Source organism: Muscardinus avellanarius, assembly GCF_963383645.1.
Source record: "Muscardinus avellanarius genome assembly, chromosome: 14".
In the NCBI taxonomy this organism is placed as follows: domain Eukaryota; kingdom Metazoa; phylum Chordata; class Mammalia; order Rodentia; family Gliridae; genus Muscardinus; species Muscardinus avellanarius.
In genome coordinates this window covers 81,532,871-81,550,811 of record NC_137800.1, presented here as the reverse complement: position 1 = coordinate 81,550,811, position 17,941 = coordinate 81,532,871, and the positions used below count along the sequence as shown (strand labels likewise).

General features: G+C 43.2%; 1 protein-coding gene across 1 annotated transcript; it reads right to left on the bottom strand.

The window, feature by feature from the left end:
- Nucleotides 1-933: 933 nt before the first annotated feature.
- Nucleotides 934-7,376, bottom strand: HFE (homeostatic iron regulator; the record flags this gene model as incomplete). The annotated part of the gene is made up of 7 exons (XM_080710299.1): nucleotides 934-1,088; nucleotides 2,021-2,134; nucleotides 2,244-2,525; nucleotides 3,183-3,458; nucleotides 3,605-3,888; nucleotides 5,387-5,453; nucleotides 7,301-7,376. 7 exons carry the CDS (start codon nucleotides 7,374-7,376, stop codon nucleotides 934-936), a joined length of 1,254 nt encoding a protein of 417 aa, XP_080566425.1.
- Nucleotides 7,377-17,941: the final 10,565 nt, after the last annotated feature.

Below are 17,941 nucleotides of genomic sequence, written 5' to 3'. Positions count from 1 at the left end.
TTGGGTCCGGCGCACTTAGAAGTCTTTGCCTTCCTCGTCCATGTTCTCCATTCACCAACCCTCCTGGATGCAGTGGGGTGGATCAAACAGCCAGGCTGACTAGGGTGGAAAGTTTTCTTTATCCTTGGCAGGCTGTGAGATAATCCATACTTTACTGTCTTCATCCAAAAAAGGGGAATAAATAGTACCTATTCCATAGAAATATAAGAACTGCATGCATTAATACATGTTAGTAAATGCTCAGGACAGATATGACACCAAGTAATTTTTAAGAATGTGTCAGCCACATTATTCTTATTATCTTTTTCATTATCCAAACAAGGAGAAAAGGTACTTTAGGTCTTGCATAGTAGAGACACAACAAAATGGCAGGCAGCATTGATCTCTGAAAACCAGTAGGGCAGTTTTGTGTAAATTCGAAAAGCAGAGACTCCTTGGTCCCTTTAAGATGATTCCCTCCCACCTGTTGAGAAACTACCACCAGTGCTCACAAGCACCCATCCCTCTCCAGGAGGGGTGCCTCCTGGGGCCATGCAGCACAGGTTCTTCACAGAAGCACAGTCTCCCAGATCTCCTGTGATGAAAGAGAATGCAGGGCTTTGTACAGATCAGCCCCTGGATAGCAGAGAGAGAAGGTTCGTGGGGAAGATGAGTGGATGTCAGCATGCGTGTGCAAAATTCTGATCAAAGCATGAGTGTGCTCACTCCAGGGTGAGAGTTGTGAGCTTTCCTTGAGTGCTAAAATAAATCAATAAATCAATCAATAAATCCCCCAAATTTAAGGAGCCCTCTTCTGGAGGAGGCAGCAGATGAGATGACATAGGTGTCCCAGGTCTGTGGTGATGCAGGAAGTGAAGAAAGCCACCAGCTGTGGCTTGAGAGTTAGGAGAACCTGTTCTGGGAGGTCATAGCTGTGGGCCGTCATGCAGGGTCTTAAAGATATTCACGGAGAAAACTTTTGGAGAACCTAAGAAAGTGGGGAAGCGAGGAGAAGAGTTCCTTGGGCGGTTGCTGTTTGCTAGGTCCAACTGTCCTGCACATGGTGGACTGGGCAAGGCGTCCTCTTTGAGTCTCTAGCTGTGTCTTCCCTGCAGCGGGTGGCCAGCATGTCACTCACATTCTGCCAACACATAGTCCCTCGTGGCTCCTCCTGTGAACACAGGCCCAGGAGAGGGGTGTCACCAACCTAAGTACCGTCCTCCTCTTCTCTGACCCTCACCTCCTCTTCCATTATCTCACCTCCCACCACTCTTCTCAGGGGTGCTTCTGGATTTAAGTCTCCATTACCTCTCAGTAGTCTCCTGGCCCTTTCTCACCTCCTAACAACCCATTCGCCATGGCAAAGATTTCAGGTCCCTCCTGGTTGTGTTCCTTCCTGATTCCCTAGTGACCTAGTGATCACATAATGTTCCAAAGGGCCCAGGACTTGAGTGAGCTGGCTTCTGCCTCTCCCCATTGCACTGATGTTCAGAAGGTAGAAATGTAGAATTGGTGACTTCCAGGTATTCTGAGTTAGGAACAAGCACATCAATTACCTCCTGGTGGGCCTCACACTCCTACTTGCATGGTTGCTCCATCTGTGTAGACCTTCCTCCTCCTCACCTTCTCCCACTTCTACAAGATCCAGAAGCACTTTTTGAACCCCAGTAGATGTGATCATTCCTGCCTTTGACACCATAAACCATTGGATTCATACCTGAGTAGGACCTTGGGGGTTTAACGCTTCATTTACTTATCCTACAAGATTTGGGTTCTGACAATAGCCAGTGACTTCCTCATCCTCAAAGCCCTTGCTCTGTTTTAAACAGCACTTGCAAATCAGTAGGCGGTCAAAAGAAGCTTCTTAATTAAGAACCTTCATTCTTGGGGAAAAAACATGAATTCCTTTTCTGCTCCCAGGGAGGTCTGATGCCCTTGAGAAAAAAAATAGAAAGGAGAGCTTCCCTGCATGGGCCCCCTTCACCCCATCTTCTGCAGGAGTGCCCTTGTGCCCTGGGATACTTCCTCCCTGTTTACTCACTTGCAGCCTGCTTCCTCTTTAAGATTTGGAATGCGATTCCAACAGACAAGACAAGGATGCAAACAATGACTCCGCTGACAACTCCAATGACCAGGGTGCGGGACAGCGAGGACTCTAGAGCAGCAAAGGCAAGTTCAGAGCCATGACTCCTTTCGCCCCCACCTCCCATATGGGTGACCTGTTCCCCCCCACCCCAAGAGGTTTCTCAGCCCTTGGCTCTCACCCTTACTCCAGGCAGCCATGAGAGGCTGATCCAGGCCCGAGTGCTTCACCCGGCAGGTGTATCTCTGCTCTTCCCAGGGCTGCACAGCCAAGACTGTCCAGCCCTGGTAGGTTCCATCCCCATTGGGCAACACGGCCTTAGCCTCGACCTTCCTAGCCTCCAGTGGCTGTCCGTCCTTCAGCCACCTCATGGTGATGTTCTGAGGGTAGAAGTGCAGAGCCTGACACCGTAGGACAGTCACCGCAGAGCCCACTTGACGAGTCACCTTCACAGAGGGAGGTACTTGACAGGAAAGAGGAAGGATGGGAGAGGGGAGCTTTACCCCTGCCAGGAAAGATGGGGTTTCACTTCCTTCTCAAGGGTGGAGACATAGGTGCCCTTTCAGGAAGACAGCAGAAGAGATACCATATGGGCCCTAAAAACTCAGTCCAAAATTCAGCTCTGATGCAGTATTACATGAGGAAGTCAATCATATCAGCCTGTTCTTCCTTCTAATATGTAAATAGGGGTTCCTGTCACCCCTGTCCTCAGTTCTGACAAATAAAACTGCCTTTTATGCAGATAAAAAGTGACTGACTACAGACCATCAATGTCATCTTCTTTGACCCATTGTAAGATAAGCGTCAGCATTTTTTGCTAGAGTATCTGTCGATTTATCATCTATCATCTATCTATCTATCTATCTATCTATCTGATATGCATGTGATAACACTTCCAAATTCCTCAAAGGTATAAAGATGCACAGAATTCTTGGCTAAATCAAAAGAGGATTACAGATACTTTCTCTTCAGCCATATTAATAAAATAACTAAAAGCATGAATCATGGCTGTGCCATCTATCCCTATTATAAGGTGGAGATATGCAGCCTTAACTCCCTCTGAACTGAAGGACCCCACTCCCTTGCTGGCATGCAGGGCAGGAAGGTGCTTTTGCCATACCTTGCAGGTCCAGAGCCCCTCGCCCCAGTTCCAGAAGCTGCTGCAGCTGCTGGGGGCAGTCCCTCTCCAGGTAGGCCTTGTTCTGTCTGGCCCGAATACTGTGCACTTCCCACTCCTTCTTGGTGGCCCAGGCCATGGGCTCTGCTGCTTTCCAATCTAGTGTCTCTGGGCGGAACTCGAGGTAGTCTTGCCCATCGTAACCGTACTTCCAGAAGCCCCTGGTACTGTTGTCCTCTTGCACCTCACAGCCAAGGATCACCTGCAGGGTGTGGAACTCTGCAAAACCCCCAGCTTCATTACCAAAACCAAAGGCCTAGGTCCCTGCCATCCCCAAGGACCTCAGGGACTCTTTCCCTCTTGCTCCCCAGGGTCCTCAACCTCCTAGCCTTGGGTAGAGAACTGTGCCAATCCCCTCCATGTACCTTTGCTGTGGTTGTGGTTGTCCATGATGGTCCAGAAGTCAACGGTGAACATGTTGTCCCACCCTTTCAGGCTCTGGCTCAGTTGCAGCCACAGCTGGCTGGAGGTCTTACCCAAGACCCAGGGTGCCCTGGGCTCGACTCTGCGGCTCTCGTGATTGTAGGACACAAACAGCTGGTCATCCACATAGGCCAAAGCCTCAAACAATGGCAGTCCCAGGTTCATCTCCGAGTCGCCCATGAAGAGGTAGACCAGAGAGTGGGACCCTGGAGAGAGAGCAAGGAGCCTTCAGCGCAGGCAAAGGGGCCAATTCCAGAATCAGCTCACAGGCCAGCTGCATCTACTGCAGAGCCCTGTCTTCCTGCCCTATGACAGTCCCCAGGCCACCACCCATGCCATGTAGCCACCAACCCCTTGCTGTCCTTTGCCCTGCTACACAATACTTGGTAGCTTTACTGAAGTGTCTCCAGCCCTCAGGGCTGAGCTCAGGCCTTAGTTCTCAGAGTAAACCTCACTAGACCCAAGCCCCAAAGAATTTGCTTGTAGTGGTTTTTTTCATCTTGTCTATCTGTAGGTCTTTTCATCTGCAAATGTAGGCTGTGAAATGCTGGGAGATCTGCTGATAAGTAGCTGAGAACAACTTTTTAGCAAGCCTAGAAGCAGCTCCAAGAAGTTGCAAGGACAGGAGCTCTGGGCAAGGGAGAGCTTCTTCCTTAGTTTAGAATGAGGGTGTCCGGTCAAGTTCCCTGTGCTTACAGTGACACCTTGCATGAAGTAGGTGCTTCACCCAGGCTTTGCAGATAGAATGATGACTCCTAGACTATTATCGCTGGCACATAGTAGGTGCTTCACCAGTCCTTGTCAGATGGATAAGTGATGACTCTTACACTACTATTTCAGGCTCTGAACTCTGGACTTTTACTTCCAACTGTCCACCTGACCCTACCACACAGATGCCTTACTGTGATCTCAAGTCCTGAAACCTGGCTCTCCATTCTTCATTCTTCCCAACTTGTTTTCTTCTGCCTTCCTCACCTCAGAAATGGCATCACCAATCTCTTGTTCAGGCCAGTAAAATAAAAATAAGGTTCTGTATTTAAAGAACAGAGTCGCTTTTGATTTTTTTCTTTCGTGTGTAGATCCTTCAGTAACCTCCTTTGTAGTATGTCTAGAATAGATGTGTTTCTCCCCACTCCTGTGCTCCCACCCAGCCTGCTCTTCACTCCCTGCTGGTTGCATTTTGCTTTCCTCACAGCAGCCTGAACGACCTTTTAAAAACCAATGCTAGCTGGGCATGTGGCGCCCGCTTGTAATCCCAGCATTTGGGAGGCTGAGACAGGAGGATCACAGTTCACAGACAGCCTCTGCTAACTTAGGCCCTTTGCAACTCAGTGAGACCCTGTTTCAAAATAAAAAATAAAAAATAGAGCTGGGGGTGTTGCTGGGAAGTAGAATGCCCCTGGGTTCCATCCCCAGTACCAGTACCTTTAAAAAAAAAAAAAAAAAAAGATAAGAAAAAAGTAAAAACCAATGCTAGAGGATGTCACTTCCCAGCTAATACCCACAACATAGCCCTATTGGCCCTGGGCAACCTTGCCTGTAATCCTCTTCTGAATCCAATTTCTGTTTCCTGGCCTCTAGCCCTAGTATCTTTCTTGTCCTTAGACCCAGTGGTTCTTAACAAGGATATTTTTGTCACTCAGGGACACCTGGCAGTGTCTGGAGACAGTGTGGGTTGTAGCCTGGCAAGGCATTGAACGCAGTTGCCTGTCAGCTGGCTGTACCTCAACGCTGTCACTTGTGAAATGTGGATAGTAGCTCCCCTAGTGTGGCCCTGAGGCTCTCCTGACACTGTGAGCACAGAGCCAGACACCTGGTAAAGTCACTACGAGCTCAGAGAAGGAGTGGCAGGACTTCATTCAACAGAAAATCAAGTTCCTTGTATTCTTTGTAACTCTGGGAGAGTTATTTAACCGCAGAACCATTTAACCAAAAAACCTATTAACAGCTCCTATTTCCCAATTGTGTCAGTATGGGGAATGGCCTAGGAAGATTTGGGAACGCTCTGATTATTAATATATTTCAAAAGAAAATAATTGGCATATTTCAAAATAGTTGTGTCAAAATGGGGGCAGACATGGATAAAGAAAGGACTTGGTTTTGGCCTAAAAACAGGCAGCTATTCCAGTGTAAATCAACCTAGCTTAAAGTACTTAAGTCAATAGAGGAGAGCAAGGGCTTCCTCTTTCCAAAGATAGATCTACATGATGATCTAGGGAAGATGGGGCAGGGTTTGACCTTACCCTCCATGAAAGGAGACACCTCACCACACCTTGCTAGGGACCTTACAGGGACCTTCACTATGTCAGAGTCACGCAAACAAGATGGAGGTCATGCATATAAAAGGTCAAGTCCACGTGTAAGCCCTTTGGTGTACTCATTCGAGTCATCCCCTCATGCCATCTTGGCATGGGGCTGCATTTCTATTTTCTATATTTCTATCTTTCTAATAAACTTCTTTAAATCTTCAGCAGCTGTCCAAGCGATGAATACTTATTCTTAGCTTAGGACAAGAATCCACGGTTTTTCTGTTTGTCTGTTTGTGTGGTGGTGGTGGTGGGGGATTACTTCTCCCCACACGCACCACGCACATCCCCCCCCCCCTCCCGCAACACAATGAATACCTGCAGTCAAATAAGATCAGGTCATCACAGATCTGTGACTTAAAACTGAGTTCATGGTTTGAATGCTATCATTACCTTGTATTTCTTTACTTATTTATTTTTTCCTTGCAGTATTGGGGATGACACCCAGGCGCATTGGAGCTACACCCCCAGCCCTATTTTTTAGTCTTTTTTTATTTTTGAAACAGGATCTCACTGAGTTGCAAAGGGCCTCACTAAGTAGCTGAGGCTGTACACCAACCTCAAGCCGCTAGTCTCAGCCTCCTGAATGCTGGGATTACAAGCTTCAGGCCCTGCTCCCTTGTATTCCTTTAGAAAAGCCCTGTTAATAATTCCACACACTCTAAATCATCAAAGCCTAGCTAAAGAAGTGATCCTGTGTTCCACCAAACTGAGCTCAAACGCTAAAAAAAAAAAAAAAAAAAAAAAAAATCCAGACAAAAGAACAATCTCCAAAGAGCAGCAGAAGACTAGGTGGGACTCAGGTCTTCCACAGCCGGCAGGTGTCAGGTGCCACCAGATCTCCGGAGCGCCCACACACACCCCTTGGCCAGATATCTGCTGGGTTCCCGCAGCAAGCTGCTAACCCTGCGCGGGGCCTGGTCTGGAAACGCCCAGCCAAGGTCACTGTTTGTTCCGGGATGACTGTGGGGCAGGGGAGGGGGAAGCGCAGCCGCTATTAGAAACAAACCCAAGATCTGAGTCCAAGGACCCCTGAGCTTAGCTCAGCCCAAAGAGAAACTACGAGATTTATTTAAAAGCTTTACGCAGGGGCCAGGAGTGGTGGCTGGAGATGCCACTCCTAAGAGCAGAGCAGAGGGCCTGACAGCATGGAGGTGCAAGGCGAGACCCTCCCGCAGCTCAGGGGAGGGCTTCGGGGTCAGGACCGGGAGAGCAGGCAAGGGGGCTGAGGAAGGGCTCGAGAGCTCCCAGGCAGAGAGCAACCTCCAAGCACCCAAGCCCTGGTTTCGGGCTCCCGCCCTAACCCCGCGCGCCCCGCAGCCCTGGACTCACGCGGCGGCGGCCGAGGCCCGCGCGGGGCCGCGGTGCGCAGCAGCAGCGCCAGCAACAGCAGCGCGCGCGGGCTCATGTCCCCTCGCACCGCGCCGTCCACCTCCGGGACACGTGAAGAAGCGGGGTCAGCAAGTCACCCCGGAGCCAGGCCCAGCCGAGGCTGTCAGGCAAAACTTCCTGGAGAGCGAGAGCCTTTTCCGGGGAGTGTTGGGGAAAAGAAAAGTCCCCAGAACTTGGACTTTCTTTCTCCTGAAGCCAGTGGTACCTACATAGGAAACACTAGCCCACTTGTCCCCTGGTCTTTAAAAGTGGAGGGGATGTTGCGGATCCCAGAAACTCTATTTCACAGTTTTCCGATCTAAATAGTCAATATTTCCACATTAAACAATTTAAAAGTTTAATTGTGTATTTTCTTTCTTTTCTTTCTTTCTTTCTTTCTTTCTTTCTTTCTTTCTTTCTTTCTTTCTTTTTCTTTTTCTTTCTTTCTTTCGCAGTACTGGAGATGGAACCCAGAGGCATTCTACCTCCGAGGTGCACCTCCAGCCCTATTTTTAATTCTTTATTTTGAAACAGGGTTTCACTGAGTTGCAAAGGGCCTCACTAAGTAGCTGAGGCTGTCCGATAACCTAGACCCTCTGATCGCAGCCTCCTGAATTATGGGATTACAAGCGTATACCACCACACCCGGCTTAATTATGTATTTTAAAAGATTTCATTTCAAGTTTAGTCTTACTTGATTTTGTTATTTGATTTAGAAATATAGGTATTTTCAATACAGACTTTATTTAATTAAAATTAGACCATAAGATTAATAAATTGGATTTTGTCCCTGAAATATATTTCTGAACTTCCACAATTAAAATATCTGAGGAATCTGACACAAACTTACCAGCACTTTGGAAATATCTGGAAAATCATTAAGGTCATTTTACCCCTGCTCCAGCTCGAGATACTCAGATTAAATTGGCATGGATGCAGTCTGGGAAAACTGGGATTTTAAAAGCTCCCTCCAAATTTTCCCAACAAAGTTGAAGAATTCTGCCATTTGAGCCATATCAACAAATTTAGTACATTTGTTTTGCTCAAGGCCATTAGGTAACACATTCAACAAGCGATACCTTTCAAAGCATGCATAAAAATTTTTGTCAATTCATCAAAAAAATCAAAGGTGGAAACCAGAGTCTCTTATTGTAGGCAAATAGATGAAATAAGATTGAGAAAATGATGAGTACCTTGGAGTTGGTGATTCCATTTTTTTTGGTAATAGCTTTATTGAGATATAATTTACTTACCATTTAATTCATCCATGTAAAATGGAAAAATCAGTGAGTTGTAGTTTTGCAGAGGTGTGCACCATTACCACAGTCAGTTTTAGAACATTTCCCGCTTCCTCAGAAGACACTATACCCTTAGTGATCACCTCCTAAATCCCTCCATCATCCACCCACAGCTCGCTCTCATTACTTGTTTGCCTGACCGTCTTTCATGTATTCACATCTACCAAGCGCTCTCAGTGCCCACTACCAAAATGCAGACATAACCTGGCCTCCAGTGAGCCGAAATGGGGAAGAAGCAGTTATTAAAGGATAAATCTATGGTATAGTCAGAAATGTAAAGAAATATTATAAAAGAAAGATGGAAGACTCTTAAAACATGAAAGTAAGGCCTTTTGTTCAAAGAAGGATACTCTGAACAGAACTGATACACAGAATGGCAGGAACTTATATGTAATGTCTGAAACAGACAAAAAGATTAGTAGTTAGAATATAAAAGGAGTTCTTATAAATAAATGAGCAAGTGAGGAACTCAAAATCAAAACTGTGAAATAAATGAATAGAACATTTATATTCAGGAAATACCAAAGCACTTGATAATAAAAGAAAGGAGGGTGATATGTCATTTTGTGTATATTAAAAGAGTACACCAAACTGGAAAGCTGAATAATGTCTAGTGTTCTGGGAATACCAGAAATACCAGAGCTGGGCATGGTGGTGCAGGTTTGTAATCCCAGCTTTTGGGAGGCTGAGACAAGAGGATCAAGGTTCATGGACAGCCTCAGCTATTGAGTGAGGCCTTCCACAATTTAGTGGGACCCTGTTTCAAAATAAAGAATAATAAAAAAAAAAATAGGGCTGGGGATGTAGCTCGGAGGTAGAATGCCCCTGGGTTCAATCCCCAGTAATGCAAAAAAAAAAAAAAAAAAAAAAAAAAGGAGGGAGAGAGAGAGAGAGAGAGAGAGAGAGAGAGAGAGAGAGAGAAAGAGAGAGAGACCTGAATCATCCAGCACTACTGATGGGAGTTACCCTGGGGCTATACTTCCATTCCTGAAAATGTTTCCTAAAGAACATAACCCACAAGCCAGGTGTGGTGCCTCAAGTTTGTAATCCCAGCATTCGGGAGGCTGAGACAGGAGGATCCTGATTCGATGAAAACTTCAGCTACTACTCGGTGAAGCCCTTTGCAACCCAGTGAGACCCTGTTTCAAAATAAAGAATAAAAAAATAGGGTTGGGAGTGCAGCTCAGAGATAGAATGCTCCTGAGTTCCTTCCCCAGTATCCCCAGTACAAAAAAAGAAGAAAGAAAAAAGAAAAGAAAAGAAAAAAGAAAAAAAAGAAAGAAAAGAATATAACCCACAAAGATGACCAGAAGGTGTGGGAAGATGAGCATCCTTCACTGAGGCCGAGGAGAGCTCCACTGAGACAATTAACCCATATGGAGTTGGAAGCAATGGATTCCATTGTCTACTTAGTCACCTGCAAGAGTCCAAAAAAGCACTTAACTCAGCAAATAAAAAATGGATGCCTGCAAAACAATATGCCTTCTGAACGACACTTTCAACCAAAAAGTTGTCCTGCAATGGTGAATGAGGAGAGATGAGGGCAGAAAGAAATATGTAAATAGGTCTCTGTCTCTTTTTGTCTCCCCCAAACACCCAAGCCCTGACTGTTCCTAGCTCTTTTCTGTACTGTGACCTTACTCTGATTTCTCTGGACCTCAGTCTGCTTCTCCCACCAGGCCTGGCAATGTAGTGATGTTTAAATTCACAAAAGAAAACAATGAAACAGTCTGGTGGGGGAAATTATTATACATTTTTCACTGACAACAAAGAAGAAAACTCTTAGTAGGTAAAATATCCAGTGTCTAAAACAAAGGAGAGCTGAAAACATTTTCTTAGGACGCATCTCTATACCATAGATTTTACATCTATAAATATTCCTAGTTCAGATGTAGCTGTGTGTTTCCCTTCAGCAACAGCACTCCGTCTCATTCCTTAAAATGTACACTTCTTTCTCTCTCAATAAAATCAGTCTGTCTCACTGTGACCCATCCTAAGATTCCTTTCTGTGATTGTTAGAATATAATTCTTTCCTATCAAAGGGTTAGCTTAGCCAGGCGTGGTGGCGCAGGCTTGTTATCCCTGCACTTGGGAGCCGGAGACAGGAGGATCGCGCAGGTTTGAAGCCAGCTGTGCTGGCTTAGGAGACCCTGTTTCCAAAATTATATATATATATATATATATATATATATATATATATATATATACACACACATATATGTGTGTGTGTGTGTGTGTGTGTGTGTGTGTGTGTGTGTGTGTGTCTGGGAGTGTAGCTCGGAGGTAGAAGGGTTTCCAGGAACCCCAGTACCACCAAAAGAAAAAAAAAAAAAAAAAAAAAGCACTAGCTTAATTTAAGGCAACACCATTTTGTAAAACCACCACTTTTTAACCTTTTATAAGTCCTTGTTTCTCTGTGAGTTCCATTTCCTAAAAACTGCAAATGCCAACCCCTGCCCTGGCCTTGTGTTCAAGACAGAATTAGTCTCATATGATTGTGAAGCCAAGTTCCCACCAGCAGAAGTACTGTGCAGAAATTTGTGTTAGGGATAAAACCTCGGTGACGCTCTAAGCTGTGGCACAAAAATAGGACTAAGTGAAAGATATGGCAAGTCCCACTGGCGCACAGATACACGCGGAAATCCATTATAGGTGGTATGGATGCCTTTATTCTTGGGAGTCGGCCGCCAGCCCCCAGGGCCACGGGGGCTGGTTGGGGAGAGCCCATCTATCTCTCTGAACTCGCTTCTCTCTGATTGAGAGAGGTGGTCCCCTCTCGGAATCACGGGGCTCCGCCTCCTAGCTTCCGGCCCCGCCCCCTGCAGGCAGGGGCTCGAACCTTTCACTAAGTCCTTTGTATTAGTCTGCCTTTTTATTACAGTGACCAAAATACCTGACAGAACAACTTATAAATATCTTTGTTCTTTTAGTCAGATTTTTGGCAAATTTTGCTAAGGGCAGATCAGTCATTGACAAACTGTAGGACCCCACTTATAAATGCATTTTAGAATAAAAAAAAAGATTGAAGCATCTGTCATATATGTGCTTAACTTACTCATTTTAACAGCTATCTTGTGTGTGTGTGTGTGTGTGTGTGTGTGTGTGTGTGTGTGTGTGTGTTACTGGGGATTGAAACCAGGGGCATTCTACCTCCGAGCTACATGCCCAGCCCTATTTTTATTCTCTGGAAACAGGGCCTCACTAAATAGCTGAGGCTGGCTGCAAACCTGAGATCCTCCTGTCTCAGCCTCCCAAGTACTAGGATGAAAAGCATACACCACCATGCCCAGGCATTAGCAGTTATCTTTAGATTAACGTAAAGAGATCAAGCATAATTAACATTTTGTTATTCCTTTGAAAAAGTTGCTTTACATAGAAAATATTCAACACTATATCTTAAAGTATCTATAGACAAATATCCTATATTTGCAGGACAGAAAAAAAAACAGCTAATAAAAATTTTTTTCTTTCAGTACTGAGGATGGAACTCAGGGCATTCTACGAGCTACACTCGAGCCCTATTTTTTTTTTTTTTTTTTAAATTTGGAAACAGGGTCTCACTGAGTTGCAAAGGGCCTCACTAAGTGGCTAAGGCTGTCCATAACCTAGATCCTCCAGTTTCAGCCTCCCCAATGCTGGGATTACAAGAATGAGCCACCACATTCGTTTCAGTTAACAAATTTTAAAGACATCTTAATTATCAGGACATTAAAATGAACTTAATTGTCACAGAATACTACTTTCATGTGAATCAAAAGGCATTTGGGCTAAGTTCATATGTTGTTTGTTTGTTTGGTGGTACTGGGGTTCCTGGAAACCCTTCTTCCTCGGGGCTACACTCCCAGACCTATTTTATATTTTTTTATTTGGAAACAGGGTCTCTTAAGCCAACACGGCTGGCTTCGAACCAGCGTGATCCTCCTGTCTCTGCCTCCCAAGCGCGGGGATTACAAGCGTGCGCCACCACGCCCAGCAAGTTCGTATGTTTTAAGGTATGTGCAATTTGGAACCATGCAAACGTAAAACACAACTGCTCATTCTTTTTCTGTGGCTTTTCCTTTTACTGAAAAACTGTGCTACAAAGGTAATTATTTTCCTTCTTTAATACTTGTGTGAAGAACGTAATGAATCAACCCATGTGAATTTCTTATCTGGGGATAATTCCTCTTAAGGAAATGCTGGCTTTGAGGTTCCACCGGCAGCCTCTGTACTTGACTCTGTACTTGATTGCTCGGGTTTACTTCAGTCTCACCACTCCTCCATATTGTCATGGTCTAGTGTAGCCGGTAATACCTTTGTCCATCAAAACACTCTGCCTGTGAAAGAGTTTAAAAAACTTCTGAGCAATACACTGTCAAGCCAAAATTAATGATTAGCCAGGTGGTCTGATCCCCGGCTGTCCCTGACCCACGTTCAGATTGGAGCTCCACCTGGTGTCTACCTGCACAAACAAATTGCAAATGCCTTTAGGTGGGAGAAGAGTGAAGCCAAAGCAAATTTACTTTTAAATTGTTTTATTCAGCAATTCCACTAGGCTTGGAAATTGCAAAAGTAAAAAAAAAAAAAAAAAACCCTGTATGTTCAACCCTCTACACCAAACTCTTAAAATAATTAGTTAGCTTTTGGATAGATATTCTAATTAAACTAATATATGTTTTTAATTTTGCTGATTAAAAAACAATGGTGGGAGTGCTTCTTTTGTTGAGATTTTATACATCCTAAAATTTACTGCAGCCCGATTTTGAGAGTGTGTGGAACTTGTTTGAGGACATGTGGGTCACCAGTGGCGTCGGGTTGACCTTGCGCACATTATAAAGTCACAAACCCCTTCAGTCTATGTATCCATATGCACAGAATGATTAATATGCTCATTATTAGTAATATCATTAGTCCTGATTCGTTATTGTTACTATTTCACCATCATTATATATGTAATTTAATCTTGAATTTTATCATTGTCTTCCTGTCAGGCAAGAGCTAGTTCCCAAGCTGCCATCTTTCATTTTAAACACTAAAATATTTTACAGATTTTTCTTTAAATCCCTGTTTTTGACCTCTGCCCCCAGGTAAAATGAACTCTTTCTGTTTATAGCCCTTGTGACCTTTCTTTTGCTCGGTTCATAGCCCCACCATAAGGGACACCTGCCTTCCTGTTTTCTTTTTTGTTGTTGTTTGTTTGTTTTTGTCTCCTGACACCAGTACAATGCTGGACTTATTCAAGACACTGATGGATTCTGGCATGATTTTTCTAGACAAGCGTCTAAGGCATTTATTTGTTCTTACCGTGTTCTTTTCTGCTTTTGGAATAACGTAAACTCTTCTGGATTCCCACGGACTCAGAATTATTATCTGTCAAATGGGAATAATAATTTCTGTGCTCTGAAAAGGACAGAAAATCAAGTAAAGAGCTAAGAGCAGTAAAACTTTGAACTACAGCTTCCAAAATAAGCATTTCTGTCTTTGACTGCCATCTAGTGTCCACAAAAACGAATAGCATGACCTTTCAATGCCCATGATTCTCAGGAAAAGTTCAATCCAAGCCAAGTGCTTTTGCAGGGGGTATGAATTTCTGAAAAGGTTTAAAGGTATTCGGAAAAAAAAAAAAAGCTTGAAGAATAAGGTAGCTAATAAGGACCTCATTTTTTGTGTCACACATATCTAATGGCAATTCCACATCATTAGGCAAAAATGTCTTGCAATCTATTGTTATTTTTTGTAATAATTTCTGTGTTTTTATTTAGGTTCTACTATCTGCTCTGTCAGTTTCCCTGATGTATTTTGAGAGTGTGTCAGATAATAAAATTAGACACACTTTGGTCTCCACCCTTCATGTGCTCTTGTGCTGTGAGGGCAAACATTTCCACTTAGATTTAATCTAATTGTTTGCTATTTACCTTCAATGTTGAGAAAAGAACAGACCAATTGCTCTTTGTTCTTTATGAAAAGGATTTGTGAGACTGAATCATGGAAACAGCGGGTTTCTAATCTTATTTAGGTGGCAAACTTTCTGCAGTCACTTCCTGTACATTTTTCCTTAGGCTGCCTACACTTCTGGTCTTGTGGTGCTTATTATCATTATTTATTATTATTATTAACTATTTCACACACAATGAAACAGACACTGCTAGTGAGGTGCCTGCTATTATTAATTTCATGCCTTGAGTCAGCAAGAAGCAGGTTTTAATTACTCAATGTTGGGACCTATAACAGCATCTATGAACATTCATTACCTCCCCAAACTGGCACAACCCTCCTCTGGAATGTTAGAAAGAGGAAGTGAAAGAAAAATCAGCCGTCAGTTCCTGTTAGCACACACACTTGTCCTAACACCTCCCCCTCCGCTGGGGATTGAACCCAGGGGCATTCTACCAAATGTCCTTGAATGTGTGATTCTCCTGTCTCTGCCTCTCAAGTACAGGGATTGGGGTGTGCACCAAGACACTGGACACTCACTTTCCTTGAGTGTGTCTTCCTCTTCTTGAGTTTGTCTCTCTCCAGCTACTTCACAGGCTTTTGGGCTTGACTTTCTGCTCTGCGTATTTAATTTTGTCCACCAGGGTTTCCAGATCCTGATGAGTATGGCATGAAACAAATTAGACACCTAATAATATTCACCGTGTGCATAACTAGAAGGATACGTTATATATTGCATGCCAGTATTTCAATGGTGTCTTTGATTTATTGGTGGTTATCCTCAGGCCATTAAATTTAAAGGGAAGGACTACATCCTTACCTTGGAGCATTTTTTGTTTGTTTGTTTGTTTGTTGCTTTTTGTACTGGGGATTGGACCCCAAAGACATTCTACCTCCAAGTTATAACCCATTTTGATTCATTTCTTATTTGGAAACAGGGTCTTACTAAGTTGCAGAGGGCTTTGGTAAGTTGCCTAGCTGGCTTCATACCTGCCGTCCTCCTGTCTCAGACACCCAAGTACTAGGAATACAAGCGTGCACTGGTGCACCCCACATTTGGCTCTTGGAGCTTATTTATTTATTGTGGTACTGGGGATGGAACTCAGGGGAACTGTACCTCCAATCTACACGCCCGGGTTTGTTTGTTTGTTTGTTTATTTATTTTTATGGTACTGGGGTTCCTGGAAGCCCTTCTACTGATGGGCTACACTCCCAGACCTATTTTTATATTTTTATTTGGAAACAGGGTCTCTAAAGCCAGAGAGGCTGGCTATGAACCTGCGTGATCCTCCTGTCTCCGCCTCCCAAGCGCGGGGATTACAAGCATGCGCCACCATGCCTGGCTAGTCTTATTTTTTTGAAACAGGGTCTCACTCAGTTGCGAAGGGCCTAAGTAGCTGAGACTGTCCATGAACTGCGATCCCACTGTCTCTGCCTCCTGAATGCTGGGTTTACAAGCATGTGCCACCATGCCAGGCTTGGGGCTCATTTTAATAGCCTTTTTGTTGCCTGTAATCCTGTTCAATCTTATTTCAATATCTTTAGGGCTCCACAGGACACTTATATATCAGCGTTCAAGTCAATGGTTCAAAGCTTTTTATCTTCCAATTTTCAGAATGACTTCCAGAGATTCTAATTCTAATTGTATAAGCCCAGGACAAACTGACTAATCAGGTTTTTCACATATAATTTTCAAAAAGTTAGAAACATAATTCACAAACATATATTGTGTGTTGTCAGCTCCAATCATGGGCCAAGTTATAAATTTACACACTAATGTGTGAACAAGGGATGACAACAGCCTGAAGGAGTATAATGTAGGATAAAATATGCATTTAGTTAGGAAGAGAAAGAATGCTGGAAGACTGGAAAGACAGGCACAAAACTGTTTAAGTTCCTCTTAAGCATTACAATCATAACTTCTAGAGTTAACTTGACCACTAGAAAGAATTCATTGACATCTCTACTAGACAAAACCTTACTTGCAAATAAATACCAAATTTTACATAATCTGGGCCCAATGGAAAGTGATATTAAGTTAAAGTTATCTTTCCCTAAATCTGTGCCGTCCAATATAGCAAACCAGCCTCACGCGGCTGAGGGCAAGATTCTGGCTATTCTAATGGTCTCAATTTAACATCTGCATGTAAAGAGATGTGATTGATTGACTCATTTTGAATGATCATATTAGATAACAGAATCACAGGAATCAATTTATACACCAATGATTTAAAAACCAGGATAGCAATTTACAAAAAGGGAAGCAGCAGCTACTGGTATTTCAGACTCCACAAAACTGTATTCCTTTGTTTCAGAAGGAACTCACTTCACACAGAATCAGAGCAAAGTGACATTTATTTATTTATTTATTTTTGCTAAAACATATTAGCATGATAAAGGTTCTTTAGTTGTTTGTACACTTTTAATACTTTATTCTCATCCCCAAATCCAAATTCACACAGAAGGCTGGCGGGTCTAAAGTGGTTTTCTGCGGCTGCTAATTCATCCATTCTTAATCTCATTAGGCTATTAATTCCCAGAGGACATGAGCAATAGTAGACACTGTCTCCAAAAGTTAAATGTTATTCAATGACACCATGGTTCTTTCTTAGTCAAACAAGTATGCTTTGTTTTGCAAACATCGCTGAACTCAATTTGTATAACCCCTTTTGACTTTATCATAATCTAAGGCTGACATCTTTAACACATATTTTCATGAAGACAAGTGGTTTGAACAGAAATTTCAGATGAGTTATAATACCTCCTAATGCCTCCTAGGTCCCTATAAACAAACATAATTATATGAAATATATAACCAAAAAGTTTATTTTACCTTTTTTCTCAAAGATAACATCTCAATTACTTGAAGCCAAAAGGTGAAATCGGCTTTGCTTGAACTAGCAGAGAGAACTTTATAATAGAATATATATAGCTAGTTTTAGAGGTGATGTGTGTTATGTGGTGGTGGGGATTATATTGAATTCATTAACATTAGATGATATAATAATTCATATGCTCTAGCTTTTTGTTTAAAATTTTGCTACTTTTTTGTTTCAAATCTATGATCCATCTTATAAGTCAAAAGTGTGTTTTATTAAAATCAGTTGCTTTATTTCCATCTATACCTTTGAGCTCAGGAGTTTACAGTGGTAAACTCCTGACATGTTGAACATGACATGTTGAAGGTATTATTACTTGAAGTAACCTATATTTTCTTGGGTTGAAAAGTCTTTGCAACATACAACATAAGTGCTTGTTTTCTTTGATATCAGATCATCTATCTAAATGTTCCTAACTGCCCAATCCACAGTTTTTTTTTTGTTTGTTTTTTGTTTCTTTTTTCAGGCTTAAAAAGGCTCTCCTTTCTTCCCTTATTATCTCCATTCTTGAG